This window comes from Ischnura elegans, chromosome 5, assembly GCF_921293095.1.
Source record: "Ischnura elegans chromosome 5, ioIscEleg1.1, whole genome shotgun sequence".
Lineage (NCBI taxonomy): Eukaryota > Metazoa > Arthropoda > Insecta > Odonata > Coenagrionidae > Ischnura > Ischnura elegans.
The window spans coordinates 25,410,525-25,426,024 of record NC_060250.1 but is presented as its reverse complement, the minus strand read 5'-3'; the positions used below and the strand labels follow the sequence as shown (position 1 = coordinate 25,426,024).

Genomic DNA, 15,500 nt, shown 5'->3' with positions numbered 1-15,500 from the left:
TCAAATATTGAACATATTATTTTCTAACTGCTTCATCAGATTTCTGAAGTCTCTTCAGTCTGTTTTTTTATTTTTGGAAAACAATATTTTCCAACTTACATAAGAATTTTTACAGTCAAATTCTACGGTAATGCATTTAGTTTAACCTTTACTACCATCAAAAATCTTGTCGTGAAAATAGATCTATAGTACTATTTTTCGACTCATTTTACCAGATCGGGGTCTAAAGTGATGGAGCGTGTGAAGACGGAAGGCAGTGGCAGTGGGAGTGGGCGTGTATCGCCAGCAAGCGAGGCAGTTGGAGATGGGTCCAAAACGACAGCGAGTACGCCTGGAGCTGGTGCTGGCCTCACTCCCACTTCCCTCTCAATGGATCTGCAAATGGACTCGGCATCACACTCGGATGTCCCCGGGAATGATGATAGGTTTGTCTGTTGCACTTCAGTAACCATTAAATATCAGAATGGGAAACTTGATATTCCTTACTCACTGGCACTTGGAGGAGGTAACTGGCAGGTAAGGTCATTCGTGCCATGAGGAAAGGAAGGATGGAGAGAGACATCAGTGTTAGCATGCTGCTAACGAAAGGTGCCAAGGAGGCCATGTCTCAACGCCTCATCTGAAGGATGAAGTACCCTCCACGAAGCCATCAAGTAGGGATCAGACCTTCAATGGAAAATTGCTATCATTGCCAGGATTTAAACCCATACCTACGGGGTGGGAAGCCAACACTCGCCACCACACCTACCTGACTACCCATGCTGGTAGTTCCCTACTAGCTCTTCCCATCGATGAATCAATATGTATTGATACTTTCTTCAAATTTTCTGTCTTTATGGCAAATTTATGATTAGGTAATCTGTTGTTCCTCTTCTCCTCAATTTTGTTATCTCTGATCTCAGGTATGTGTGATTGTAGTAGTGATTTACATTTAATCCTTAGCTTCAAGTGGTAAATTTTGGAAGTCATTGGCCTGAGACAAGAAGTTACGGTCTATATAGACCTCCAATTTAGTTCTTAAAAATAACAGAATTTCTATATGTGCAAAAAATGGAAAACAGATCTAAATTATGGTAGATTTTGAGGTGGGGACTTTTTCCTTTCCCTAGGCCACCTTGCATTAGGATTTTATTTGGGGTTTAAGATATGTCGCGTCAGTCAGTGACCAAACATTCTGCCTACTGGTTTCTCCTCCCCCCAACAGCCTGTAAAAATCAATTTAAAAAAAATAAGGGGCTTATTAAGGGATAAGTTCATGATTGTATTGGCCATTTTCTTATTGTAATGTGTCATCTTGGTTGGTGGGAGAATGAAACTATGAAAGGTACGAGTGTCTGTATTTCAAAATGGATATCCATGATTACCAAAAATTCAGTTCCTTGTTAAAAATTTTGAGCATTTCATTGGTTAGAAAGAGAAAAATATGAGGTGTTTGTTCTCTTGACAGTTTTAGCTAAAGTGTATGTTTGTTTCTCGCTCATAAATTTAGTTGTACAGCACACACCCGATTATCCGGTCTAATGATGGGGAGAGTCGGCACGAATAATCGGAAAACATGGATAACCCAAATTTACACTTTAATGTCTTGTCATATTCATAATTTAAGTAAAACAAACGATATATTATTATTTATACAGTTAATTCTGTTATTTTGGAGTGCTTCCTGGACTCATTGAGAGCTTTCTTCGCCAGTCCACGATCTTTTTAGTGGCGATAACAAGGTTGTACTCGTATTATTACGGCTCCATGTAAGTACTGGTTTCGAAAACCACGCATCGGCGGCTATTTTATCACGGATACAGAAGAGTGGAAAAATGCTTCAAAACCACTATGCAAAGTCAGAAACAACACTTTCAGGCATCACGCCACATAGTCGCGTCTCGCACAAGTTGCAACTACTGCGGGACGTGTATCGGTGATCACGGAGAGCGATTGCGCACTACGAGGCTTGGAAAACAGGGACGTGGTGCTCCCGTGAATGCAGTTAGAGCGTGATTGCTTCTGTTTTACAGAGGGGAATCTAACGGAAATAGTAAGCCTCGTGTATCCTAGCATTAATGCAGTAATTGAGATGATTTTGCATCTGATTTTATTTTTTTATAAAGGTCACGAACAATATTGAGCAAGGGTAAAAATCATGCATGGATAATCCAAAGCACGGATATAATGCAGCCGGATAATCGGGAGTTCGCTGTAGTTTGTTCTTGCGTCTATATTTCAATTTCTCCATTCTTTCCTTCACATGACTCACATAATTGCTCTCTCCATCTTTCTTATCAGTGGCTCCCAGGGGAGTGGAAGTGGTAGTGAAATACGCCGTCTGCGTTCCACTGCTACCAATGCTGAAATCCTGGAGGCCATGAAAGCACCCAGTCCAGGTGGTGTGGGGTTCATCTCTCAACATCCAGGTCTGCCCTCCATGACCTTCGTTAGTGCTGACATGGTGTTGTGGCTGATGGCACATGTGGAAGGCGTTGATACTTCAGCCAAGGCTGTAGCCATAGCTGAGGTGAAGGATGTTACTCCCGATTCACATTTGTTATAGCTGTAGAATGTTTTTGAGATTTTCCTCTATTATTCTAAAATTTTTGTTGCGCGTGTAGTGTTTTCTATTCCATAAATTCCAGGATTCATCTCTTTGGATTTATTTTCCAGTAAGGGTGAGTTAGTTCTTAAATTTTTTGGTTCTCGGTACTGGTCCGGTTCTCCCCATTCAGGTCTCGGTTCTAAGGATTAACTCTTGTTATCTGAATTATTGGTAAATTTAAATGAACAACCTCAAGAAAAGAATAAAAATAATTTCACTAGAGATGTCAATTAGCAGGAAAGCACTGTGAAAAAAACTTAAGATTGTCTCCATAATTTTATTTGCCGAGTAAAAAAGTTTAAATAACATGTTGTTAACGAATGCATGATAGACCTATATGTCACATTACATCTGGCAGCCACTGGTTCTTTCTCCAGGTTTTGGTTTAAAAAAGTCAACAGTTTAACCCTATCTATTATTTTTTTGGCAGAAATATTGCCTGCAGTACTGAACAGGCATTCACTGAAAACAGTAGTGGTTGATGTTGATTTTGAAGGGCCGCGCGAAATATGCTTGGAGCACAGTTTACGTGAAACTTCCCCAACTTCTGGTGACATCATCTGTTAATTAGTTGTAACTTGTGAGTTAGTTCAAAATATAATCTGTATTCTGCGATGTAGCTCAAATTGTTACTTTAATTGATAACTTATTCGCGTGATTCACTGTCACAGTTCTTATAACCTAAACAATAAACTGCTCAACATGCCAATAAAGCGAAACCATGGGTAAACTGAGCGGCCGTGAGCTAACACAAAATTGTTATGCAGTGTTTCATTCTGCAGTGTAACCACACTTTTTGATGCCTAAGATAGGTTTATCAACTTACAAACAAGCTCTCAGAATGCATCTTGTAGAGGCATCATGTTCATTTTGATGAACCGTTCAATTTGAACCTGTCCGGTAAAAAGAACAGTTCAAAATATCTGTTCATGGCGAACAGTCAGGGTCATTCTGGTAGAAAATACTGTTCATCGTACCTTTTAAGGAAATAAAGGCTTAGTGTGGTATCATATGGTTTGTGCAGCTTATCATAGTAATTTCAAGCAAATTCTGTCCCGGTTCTTTACTTGGTCATCCGCGTGCAGGACTATATCTGCTGTCTACCTGTAGAATAACCCAGAATTAATATTTATCGAACCAGCATCTGATGTTATTCGTGCATTAAGCACCAGAAAAGTTTTTAAATGCTGCTCTTATGATAAATTTAGACTTTCATGCACACCTAACTGTTCTTTATAAATATTTTTAGTATAATCGTTAATTTGTGGATCTCCTTAGATTTCTTGGATATTTATCCATTCTAACAATGCAATTAACTGTCAATAATAGCATGCGTAAGACGGTGAGAAATAATCAGTTTCATTGCTAAATTAGTACCTTTGGCAGAATGTAAAAAAGTCGTGAAATCTGTTACACCCATGGAATTCTGTAACATATTTAAATGTTAAACATGGATAGCAAAGAAAGAGTTAGCCCTTTTGAGGTTGTGTGCGATTTATGTGCAATTAAGCTAAGTGGTCACAATAAAATACATAAAATGTCATGACGTGAAAAACCTAATATGTATCATCAAATCGCCATCGGTAGCATAACTGTTTTCATTCCTTTGAAAAAGATGGATATATGCCTCCATAGGCTTTCTCCGGAAGAGTACCAAGTGCTTCCCCCTTTGATGTCTTATTACACTACAAACAAGTAATTTGAGGAAAGTTGAAGCCAAATTTTTGTCTCTCAAAATCATAAGCTCAGACCTCTTAACGCAACACACGATAAAATATAGATTAACCCAGTTAAAAGTTAATTCCATTACGAATACTTTAATAGCAAAATATATAGTGGATGTAACATAGTTAAACAATTTATGTTTAACTTTTCCATTTGCTGAAATACATTTTTGCATTAATATACCTAATCAAAATGAAGTTTTAACCCAATGTATACATTAACTTTGAACCATAGCAGAAATTGCGAACAGATAACTGACCCTTAAATTCACTGCAAACCTGAACGGTTACATCCTGTTCATCAAATGCGAATGTTCAAATGAATGCGAGAGCCCAAATGAACAGTCAGAGGAAATGAATGGCCTCCAAAAAAGAATGCCCTACGAGAAATGAATGAAATACCTTCCGAAAAATGAATCCCCTGAGAAAAAGAACGGCCAAAACGAGCCTAATATTTTAAACACCCATTTGAACCTTTCAGTAGGTAAACTGTTCACATTCGTTGACGGAGAGGAATGATAGAGAAGGAAGGGGAGGGGCTCGATCGTCTATGACGCACTTCTGCGGCCTTGGATGGCCTGCATCGTAATCATGGTTAGATGCGGCCTGCATCGTAATTGCCATCTGTCGTGACCACTATGCTCTTGCTGGAGTAAGCTGCTGTTCAAAATACCTCTTGGTGAGCATATCTATTGGACTCCTCCTCGCCACTGTTCCGAGCTGGTTCCAAAGTACCGACTTTATGCGATTGGTTCTCGATACCAATTCCAAGGCCTAGAACCGGCAGTACCGAGAACCGGGTACCGGGACCCATCTTTAATTTCCAGTAAAACAGTGGAGATGAATTGGATTCTACAAGTCGTTTTTTTCTGAGACTTATGTTTTAATTGCTTATCATGAGTTTGGTGATGAGATGCATGTAAGGAATTGATGTTATTGGTTTTGTACGAGGTTTGGCTTGGTTTTTATATCTAGTTTGCATTTGAATAAACTTTTCTTGGGTTTCCGTGCAGGTAAGAAAATCTAAGGCTGCAGAAAATCTAAGTTTCGGGTTCTGTCTCGTCATCCATTCTGGGGATGCATATAATCCTTACATTTCATATTATTAAAAATCAGTCTAGAAAACTTCATATTTCTTACCCATTGGTACTTGATATGAAAGTAGAAATTCGCTGGTAATTAGATTATTTATTCTCCGGTACTTAGTAGCCATGAGTATGAGTGATGAGATGGAACTCGAAATGTCAGCTGCCTTAGATGGTGCGTGCAAAAACCTGAGAAAAGTTTATTCATTATATTTGCCGGGAAAATGATAAATCTTAGATAGTATCCATTTATGTATTGATTAGACATGTTATTAATTCAGTTTTACTTATTAAATTTTTGGTTTCACCCATTTTGCTTATTTGTGTGAGTGCATTTATTATATATTTTAATTTAATTAATTTATTTTTATTAATATTGAACGTTGGCTACAAGATATTTTTCATTACATAGCATTGGTTTTCTTTCCAGAAAATGATCCAAGAGGATCAGCTTATCTGCCATGCCTCTGGTGACTTCTCACTGCCATTCATAGTAGGCTTTTATCTTTATCACGTGGTCCAACAAGAGAAAGATGCACAGAAAGGTAATATAGAAATCGTTAGCCCTTTTCAATTAGTCATCAAGCTTTTAGTATTGAATTGACCGATAGGAAATTCTTTCAGTGTAAATACTTGGGAATTAATCATTTTAACCATTATTTTACTATGAGAGTTTTTAAAAATTTAGTTCTGTGAAAAACTTAAATCAATGAAGTCGAAGGAATAAGAACTGTGTTTGCCTAAACTTGCATATTTGCTGGCCTCGGTGGCGGCGGGGTAAAGTCCTCGCCTGCCAAACCAAAGGTTGCGGGTTCGAGTCCCGACTCGGTAAGTTACCCTTATCCAGGGCATGGGGGTGTGTGAATGTCCTTCACAGTTATGGTAAATCCCCATTGTAATGGCCGTAAATGTGCTGTTAATGGGGTAATAGAAATAAATAAATAAATTTCTGTTAGATTTTGCGAATAAAGTATCACAAAAAACATTCAATTTGAATTCAGAAAAAGGCACAGTAGATGCAATATTGGCCATTTGGCTTCTCATAGAGGAGAGAATTGAAAAAGAACAAGCCCATGTTCATTTGTTTTGTGGACTCAGAAAAGGTGTTTGACTATGGTGAGGACTTGATTCCCCTGGGGTTAAATTTCAAGCGTGTACCGTATTGTAGAAAGTGTTCACGCTCTGAGATGGAAGTTAATCATAAATATATTCTTGTTATATAACAGTTATTTTTAGATTGCTTTAATTAATTTACTGGTGTGCTAACATTTCCTGTCCTATGCTTATTCAAGCGGCTTGCAGGGTATTTGTAGGTATAGGTGAAACATTGTCTCTAATATTTTGTCTCATCTTAGACCCAGATTATGTCCCTCCTCTGGGCTGCCACGAGAGCTTTGTCAATGAATGGATTGAGGTGGAAGTGAAACACCCAAATGACTGGAAGCAAGTTCCCACCTCTGCAACCAACTCAGCCGCTGGGACCCCTGCTGGAAACAACTCGTCATCATCACCTGTCTCAACAGATTCATCCCCTCCACCTATTGCCTCCTCCTCTGGTCAGCAATCTCAACCCTATTCCCCTAATCCTGCACAATTACTTAAGTTTTTAGCGAACACGCTGGAGCAAGCATGTCGTGAAGAAGAGAAGGAAAGAACTCTTAGTGGTGAGTTGTTGTTGTTGTACAAGAGGTGTTTGTCTGAAAGTTGGAAGAGCAAAGCATTTTATTCTCTAACCAGTAAAAGTGGTTGTTTCATGTGAGATGTAGTGGAACCGTCCTACAGAATTGAAAGAGATTTTGCATGTTTCCCTTCAAAAATGTATTCACTACATTACACTATTTCAATACTTTCAAACTATAAAATGATGCATTGAAACACATTGTGTAGTGTAGTGACTTAAATTTCTAATTGAAACCTGAAAAACCTCTTTATGTAGTATTTTTGGGAGAGAGAATTTGTCTTCAGTTGTAGAGATCATAAAATTTAGGAATTTTGGAAATTTTGGCATCCGCTCATTCTTTCTGCAGCAGTTTGGCTGAGTTGGAGACTTTGACCTCTGAAAAAGTTCATATTTAGTCCTGGATGGACAGAATATTAGAGGCATGTGTGGCTTTTATTGGAATCACACGCAATACCACAATGCATTTTTTGTTTATTGATGAATATGATATTTTTGGGAGGGATTTGTTGATTTTCACAAACAATATCTTATTACAGTATATTCTTACAAGAAGACCCACCTGGAAGTTGATGTGAATTGCAAGAGTGATCGTATTGAGTGGGGTCATGCGAGGTACCAATCAATCTACAGGCCTGATCGTGCTTATGAACTTGTTGTGCAATGGGTGAATGCAACTGGAAGTATTGTTGCTGAGCTGGTGAGATGTTTTTACCTCTCTGATTAGTATGTACTATCATTTGCAAAAGTCTTGCAACAAATCGAGCGGCGCCACTTTCGCTCCATTGTCGATTTCTGGCCACCATTTAGTTTGAATGATCACTATCTAGGTATGAATCTTCATGGTAGCTCGGGAACGACTCACGAACGGGTCATCGTGACACGGGAGTGGGACGTAGGAAATCATTACGATGTTCAGTTGAGTAAACGAGCGTAGATGTTGTTAAGTCGTCGCAGCGTTTGAGATTATTTTTGTACCCGTAGTTCACTGGAGTAGATAATTGAAAATATTTACCCGTTAAAAGAGTGGGTACCTATGACGCCTGGCTTCCAATGGTAAACCCCATAAGGCCGGCTGGGGGCACGATTTCGCCATTAGGAATACGGAAATCAACTCGCTCGTAACCCTTTTTTTTAGGGATTCAACGTCGTTCAGGAGACTTTATATTAAGTTGTTGAAATATTTGTTCGATATAGAAGAATTAATAAATGAAAAAAAAATTAACTGGCAATTTTCCGGAAAAAAACACGACTCTGTCGTCTCCACCATATTTAATTGATTGGCATTAAATAGTTCTTTACGTAGGTTGAAGCTGATAAAGATAGCTCCATAAGCTTTCTTCTTCATTAATTATCAATTTGTTAATTGGATAAATATATTTACACCGATGGAAATGTTTCTTCGAAAAAAATGGAATTTTGATTGCCAAAAAAAATCGCTAGGCCTCATCGTTGCCAGCAGAATGTGTCTCTATTTTTACTGTTTACATATCTAGGAGAGGCTTCAATTTTTACGATAGCACTAACATATTTAGTGATCATGTCGCATTAATCTTCTTTTTGTTATAATAAATTAGTTATTGTTTCGATTTTAATATTTCGGCCATTATTATATTATTAAGGACAACCAACTTAAAGAGTGACTTAATAGTACGACTTTTACCTATCCATGAATGCCTAGATTGGTAAGGTTTCCAATAACAACAACGGACAGAGATTAAATTGAAAGTCAATTTAAACCAACATTCGCCCTTTTTTAGGGAGGGAAATACTTTGCGCATCTATTAGGGAGGTAAAATACTTTGCGCATAATTTAGCCGCTCCTTCAGCTCTTAACGCTGAATCGGGTGCTCCCGGGCCATAGTTTTGGTCAACTAATAGGTCCTGCACCTCGTCTTGCCCTACATCTTTATCGCAACTTTACCAGCCAGGGACGAGAAGTAGGTTACCTGGAGTAAAACTTGCAGGCCGTAAGTGATTCTCACGTACTTCCAAAATAGTGTAAATAGGGCCAATTTGTAGCACTATCATATGCATGTTGATGCCACAATTTGCTTGAAGAAAGTACGCACTAGAAAAATAGTTGATAAATACCTCAAGATAAGCCTTTCCTATATTTAAAAATAAGCGCCGTGGTGCGTGCGCGATTAAGGATTACCATTACATAGGTTATTCCTAGGATTGTACTTAGTAGATCAGCTAGTCTCACATTCTGTTCCTTTCCAACAAAATTACTGTATTAAAAAACACTGATTGTAGAATACCGAAGCCTAAAGTTTAAAAGTAAAATTCTTCACTTAATTTATATCTTTTTCTATCTCTAAGAAAAGTTTCCGTCACTGCTCATTTACGAAACGAATAAGGGTAAAATTGTTCTGAAAAACTTTACTGGAGAAATTAACTTGGTAGGAAATGGCGACAAGTTGATGACAAATAGGCAGCATACTACATAGACGGACAGCATAATCGCTGCAAAATATCATTCATAATTTTCTTTTTAATCAGATAAAATTGATCTATTTAAGAAATTACGTATATGGAACCTTAGATTATTACGATAGTCCTCATTCAAAAGGTTAATAATGTTGAGCAGTTACGGACCTGTAAAGGAAACCATATAGCACTAGGAATTACATTCACCAGTGATTCTGATTTGAGTTCCTTCAAGAAAACGCAATTGATTCGTCCTACCGCGCTAACTACGCATGATTCCCGTCGCACGGTCATTTAAATTATAAATTGTTGCAAAAAATGCTCAAATTCAACAGCTGGTACCCTCTAAACATCAATTTCAAAAATAAAAAAAACTATAAAATAAAATATGGCTGTGCGGAGGATAAAAAAATTTTCGGGCAACGGGAAGGACTTGAACGTGGGCCCCTACTATCACCAGCCCGAATGTTTATCCACTGAGCTATTTCTAGTTCAAGGTCATGAGGCGGTAATTTTGATTATTTGATGTTATTGCAACACTGAGCTCCTTCATGTGCTTCTCCTACGGCTCAAAATAATCACTTTCTCGGCATATCAGTCTTTTATTCGTTTATATGATTATAACTTGAGCACGGAGGCTTTCGCATACTCTATGTTTCGGCTGGTTAGTATATACAATAGGAATATAATGATGTTGTCGCCTGCGACTTCGGTATGGTATCGTCTTGTTAAGTTATTATTATTTGTTATTATGTTTCAAACTCGGTATTTGTTTTTCTAATGAAGCAAGCGTATACATTCATTACAAACAGAAATTCTGTTAGGATTTGCTTACGTCCTTCTTACTCGACTAGAAAGGTTTTATGAAATGAGCTGCAGTTCCACTGATGCCTTAAACATAAAACGTATTGCCAACAAACACATTTCCTAATACAATGTAACCTACTTAATGCAAGTAGATAATTCAATTAATAATGCTAAGTAAGTATCCTACATTATCCCGAATTCATCAGTGTCTATGTAAATGATTGCATCTAAATAAGATAACTTAATCATCAACGACATAGCAGCTTAGAGTTATTATTCGCATTCACACTAATTCAGCAGTAGAACATATTATCAAACAATACCTGTTGAAATCCGACAATCATTAAAAATGGGACTTTTAGCTGGAATTAAGTTTTCCTCGTCATACTTTGAATAAGTGGAAAGGAATACATCTTTACCGATTGACGGACGTCGGAGAACTCTGTTATTACTTACGCAACGATTAATGCCGATCAGCTTAACTAATTCATATTTTACGCGTTTGCTCAGATATTTATATGATGAAACACTGGGAATTTCAAAGCTGCCTCTTATCATATGTCGTAGATATTGTATTAAAACACCAACCCGAGTCGATTGATGTAAACAAAAGTCTGCCATGTTCACAGTGAACGACTCGTGATTTCCAGCTCTCTGAAAAGAGCTGAGATCACTCAAAAAGAGCCAAGCTGCCAACTTTTTAAAATCTCTCCGAGGAATTACCTTCGATCTTTCCTACTGCATTAAATGCTACAATGTATTTGGGGGAATATCATGAACATTAATTTCACTTAAATGGAAGCGGTCAAATCCCGAGACTGAAAAGGATGACAAAATACCTCACCCACCCAATGACCCGTTCTCCATGCATTGAACCATGAAGACTAGTATTGGGTTGTTGCATACACCCGAAAACCATACAATTTCCGGGCACAATCTTTGTGGAGCGAAAGTGGCGCCGCTCGATTTGTTGCAAGACTTTTGCAAATGATAGTACATAAATTCATGGATTAAATACGATATTCTTATTTAAGTTGATATAAATGGCGTTGTACAATACATTTTCAAAATTTTCTTTGGGAAAGTGGCATTTTATCAATTAATTTCACTGCTTATTGAAATTGGGAATGTAGGTGGAAATATAACATTGTTACTTTGTTTTACATTTAGATAATGTTTGACTTGTTTAGATTCTGTCTCGTGATGGCATTTATTATAATGTGACAGCAGTGGTGCAGTGAGGGGGGGGGGGGGGGGGCTCTTGGGGATAACCCCCCCCCCCCCACCCCCCAGAGCTCAGAGAAATATTTAAGTTTACTTCATTTTACGTAAATGGATCAGGATTACTTATTGAATAGTGTTAAGATTAATCAAATATCCCTCAGAAAGCCGTAAAACTTGCCATTTTGAACCATTAATCTTAAAATTTTTCTGGAGGGCCTCCGCTAATCCCACTTACCCTGGTGGGTATGCAATACTCCCACACCCTTAAGTATTAGTAGTACCTAAAACCCCCCCAGTCTTATTTCTTAGCTGCACCCCTGCATGGCAGTAAATGGAGGAATATGAATTTAGGACAAAAGCTTAGTGAATGTTTGAAAGCAGGAAATGGAGGCCTATGGAGGAAATTTACGCAGTCATGAAAACGAACTCTAATTTAACTGCTCACATACAGTGTGGTATTCCCTACACATTCTTATAAGTGATGAGTTAAACAATATTTGGATTAAAAATGGAATAAATAAGGTTAGTTGGTACCTTTGGCTTACCGTATAAGCGCGTGTAAGAGGTGCACCTTTTTTCCTAGAAATTGCAGCCGAAAATGAGGGTGCGCCTCTTACACAAACTACTTATCTCCCCCCCCTCCCCGTCGCAAGTCTAAGGGGAACTGAGTGGCTTTGGTTTTCAGTGTGAGTCAGTCATCTGTAATCCTCGGTTAAAAACAAGCGGCAGGCAGGGGAGTTTCTCCCTTAGTGACGTATTTTCAAAATGCTCCTGTTTGCTTTTCTTGTAAGCATTGCGCCGTTACGTCGGTACCCCAGAGGTGAACATGGAAGATCGCGCAGGGTTTTTCGCTCCAGAGGGCGCGCTAAATTTACTGCCACGATTGGGCATCTCGCGGCATTTATACTGCATATAGTAATTGGTTATCAAAAGTAGAGAAACGCGTATTTTTGAAGGACATACCTAGTTAATAGTCAATATCTGTCTTGCCGAGTAATTTCCATTACGCTGAGGACCTGATTTTCCAAAAATCATCTTCAGACGCTAATATGAGGATTATTGCAACTGAAAATTATATTGGTGTCAAAACCTGCGCTTTAAAAAATTTGAACGAGTGTGTTCATTGTTGGACTAAATTGTGGATGGAAGAAATCAGAAATACTTATAAGTGAAGAGCGCGGAAGGAGAGGTCCAGGGGAAGGAGAGCGATCCCTCCGTCTTCGAAGCAAGCAACAAAATACGGAGGGGAAGGAGCACGCTCCCTCCCCTCCGTATTTCAAGCTACGAGGCTATGAGCGAAGGAGCACGGGAAGAACACGTCCGATCTCGCATGTGACGTCGTTGCCTTCAAAGCGAAGGGGCGAAGGTGCAGCAATATGATATACGCAGTTTGCGTTGCCTAAAGTTTCCAGTCCGTCTCGTCTTGTTTGAATGCGCTTATGCTACGCTTGTTTCTTCCGAAATTGTCCTGTGTGGACTATTTTGAATATTAGTAGCCTTGTTTTAACCATAAATATTTGTGTCAAACAATTAGAGCTTAAGAAATTTAAATTCTGTCAGATATGCATCGCGTTAGATCTCTTTCTTTTTTTGAACGCCGTGCGTGTCATACAATTATTGAAAGCTACCGAGATATCTTCGGGCTCAGTAGATGACTCACCTAGCATTTGGCCTCCAGAAACTGGGAGATCGATCAAGGTCAGTTGGTGAGACGGGGTAGGGATGAAACACGTTTCCATTGTTCCCCTGTAACTTGATGTTTTCCTATTTTCCTGTGGGGTCTCGGAAAGAAAAAAAACGGCAGAGGCATTGGCTGATGGAGGGCCGAGTGTGGTTCCGTTAAATCTACGACGCGGTTATTATCCTACGGCGCTGAGATTGCCCTGATTGTTGTCCAAGCTCTTGGGAAGGTTCATGCTATGTGCTTGTCGTGTTTTGCCTTAAAATTTTCCACGGCTGCAATTCTATTGCAATACTCCTGCGAGAGCATTTAAACAAAATTTTTCGTGAATAGGACAAGCATCGTAGAGCAATGGCGTATGCGAAGAGAGGATCGGAACTCTTTCTACTCCCTCTTATGCCGCTATTACCGCTAATTAATATTGAAAGAGAAAATTTCGATAACTGTCGAAATTCCAGGCGAACGTCTGCAACACCGCGCGATAGTATTAAAAAAATGCAGCAAATTTTTTTTCTTCATAGCTCCGATGCTCAAATAGGGGTGCGCCTCTTACACGTGTGCGCCTCTTACACACGCTTATACGGTAATTTTGGGATGTAAAAATTTAATTTGAGGAGGATAACCCTGTCTTTGCCATACTTTATTATTTCATATGAGAACTTACAACTTATGCTCTTCCTTCTTGTAAAAAGTGTTTTAAGTCCATAAAAATTTGCCAGGTTTTTATAAGACGTATAATTTTTTTACATTGGTTACACTTTATATTCCCTGTGGAAAAGAATTCTATGAATTGTATGAAAAGTTAATTGTAAGAAAAGTCTATGATAGTATGCGAGATAGAGAGAGAGGGCATTACCCAAATGTGCCCTTATGTACTTCACAAATATTTACCTAGTTCTCCGTTAGGCAAGACTGCCTCAGAGACCTGTGAGCAGAGGTGGCCAGCTGCATGACTGCCTAGTGGACACCGTGAGCAAAACATCAATTGCCCAAGGGAAAACCCCTTTGCAAGCCCTAATACCCCCTGCCGCCCCCACACATCTTTCTCTTTCACAAAGGATTGTTTGATGTGGTCTAGGTCAAGATCCTAGAACGGCTAGAAATGAGAGCCCTGGGCAAACGGCTACGGTTGGCCACCTCCTTGCCCCGGGTGGCTCCGAGCACAAATTCAGGTGGCCATATGGCCTGGATGGTGGGAGTTTGGGTTTTGCCATTTTTTCCAGGTTGCTAGCAGGAAGCAATGGTTGTTTAATTTTGCTAATAATGGTAGCTTAAGTTCAGGGTAGGTTCAAAAAGTAGTAGGACTGAATTTCTGTGGTGCAAACATAGCTTTGGAGGGGGTTGGATTACTTGGGCGTGATAGTGGGGGCCTTCAGAAGAGTCCGATATTTTTTCCAGTCACCTGTGAAAAAGCAGAGAGTAAGCACATTGATTTCCGTGAACCTCTGTTTAGAAGTGCGGTCGCCATCCAAGATGGGGAAAAATCTCAAGCAGTGCTACACCATCAAATTCTGCGTCAAACTTGAGAAAACCATGATGGAAACTCTCGTGATGATTAAGGATACTGCCATGAGCTGCTCAAGATTGTTTGAGTTTAATAAGCTGTTCTGGGAGGGGTGATTACACCAACAAATCCCCGCATGAAAAGGAAAGCTAGAATGAACCAATCAAGTGTCCAATCCATGATCATAGTTTTTTTTCATTGTCGTTTGGTGGTTCACAGGGAGTTCATTACTCCTGGACAAACTGTGAATGCCAGTTTTCTTGTGGACGTGCTGGATATGCTGCGGAAACGCGTACTCTGCGTGCAGCCAGCAGTCAGCATTTGTTGGAAGCCTCACCATGACAATGCACTGTGCCACACTGCGCTACTGGTGAGGGAGTTTCTGGCCAAGCATAGGGTTTCCACATTGCCTTGCACTGTCCAAAACTGGTACCGTCGGACTTCTCCCTCTCTCCTCTGCTCATGTGAGACTTCAAGGAAAAGCGGTACAGTTCTACACAAGACGCACCAGTCAAGACGACATCTCTGGAGGGGATCCCAGAAAGCGAGTTCCAGAAGGCGTACACGCTGTGGGAATCTCATCATACGCATTGTGTTTAAGCACAGGGGTGCTATTTTGTGGAATACAAGGACTTTTATCGATTCATTCCATAAAAAAATTTAAATTAATTCAGTTTTACTTCTTTTTGATCCTTCTCTGTTGTAATAATATTTTTGCTAATGATAAGTTAGGTTGATAATGAATGTGACACTATTTACACATTATAGTTTTATTTC

General features: G+C 39.2%; 1 protein-coding gene across 5 annotated transcripts in view; it reads left to right on the top strand.

Moving 5' to 3' along the window:
- Positions 1–15,500, top strand: part of LOC124158600 (GATOR complex protein Iml1) — a 102,746-nt gene that overhangs the window by 81,782 nt on the left and 5,464 nt on the right. For all 5 annotated transcript variants that reach the window (XM_046533764.1, XM_046533763.1, XM_046533766.1 and 2 more), the window contains 5 exons: positions 216–425; positions 2,281–2,509; positions 5,827–5,941; positions 6,752–7,060; positions 7,614–7,774. In XM_046533764.1, coding sequence (XP_046389720.1) covers positions 216–425; positions 2,281–2,509; positions 5,827–5,941; positions 6,752–7,060; positions 7,614–7,774 — 1,024 coding nt within the window. The remainder of the gene's footprint in view (positions 1–215; positions 426–2,280; positions 2,510–5,826; positions 5,942–6,751; positions 7,061–7,613; positions 7,775–15,500) is intronic.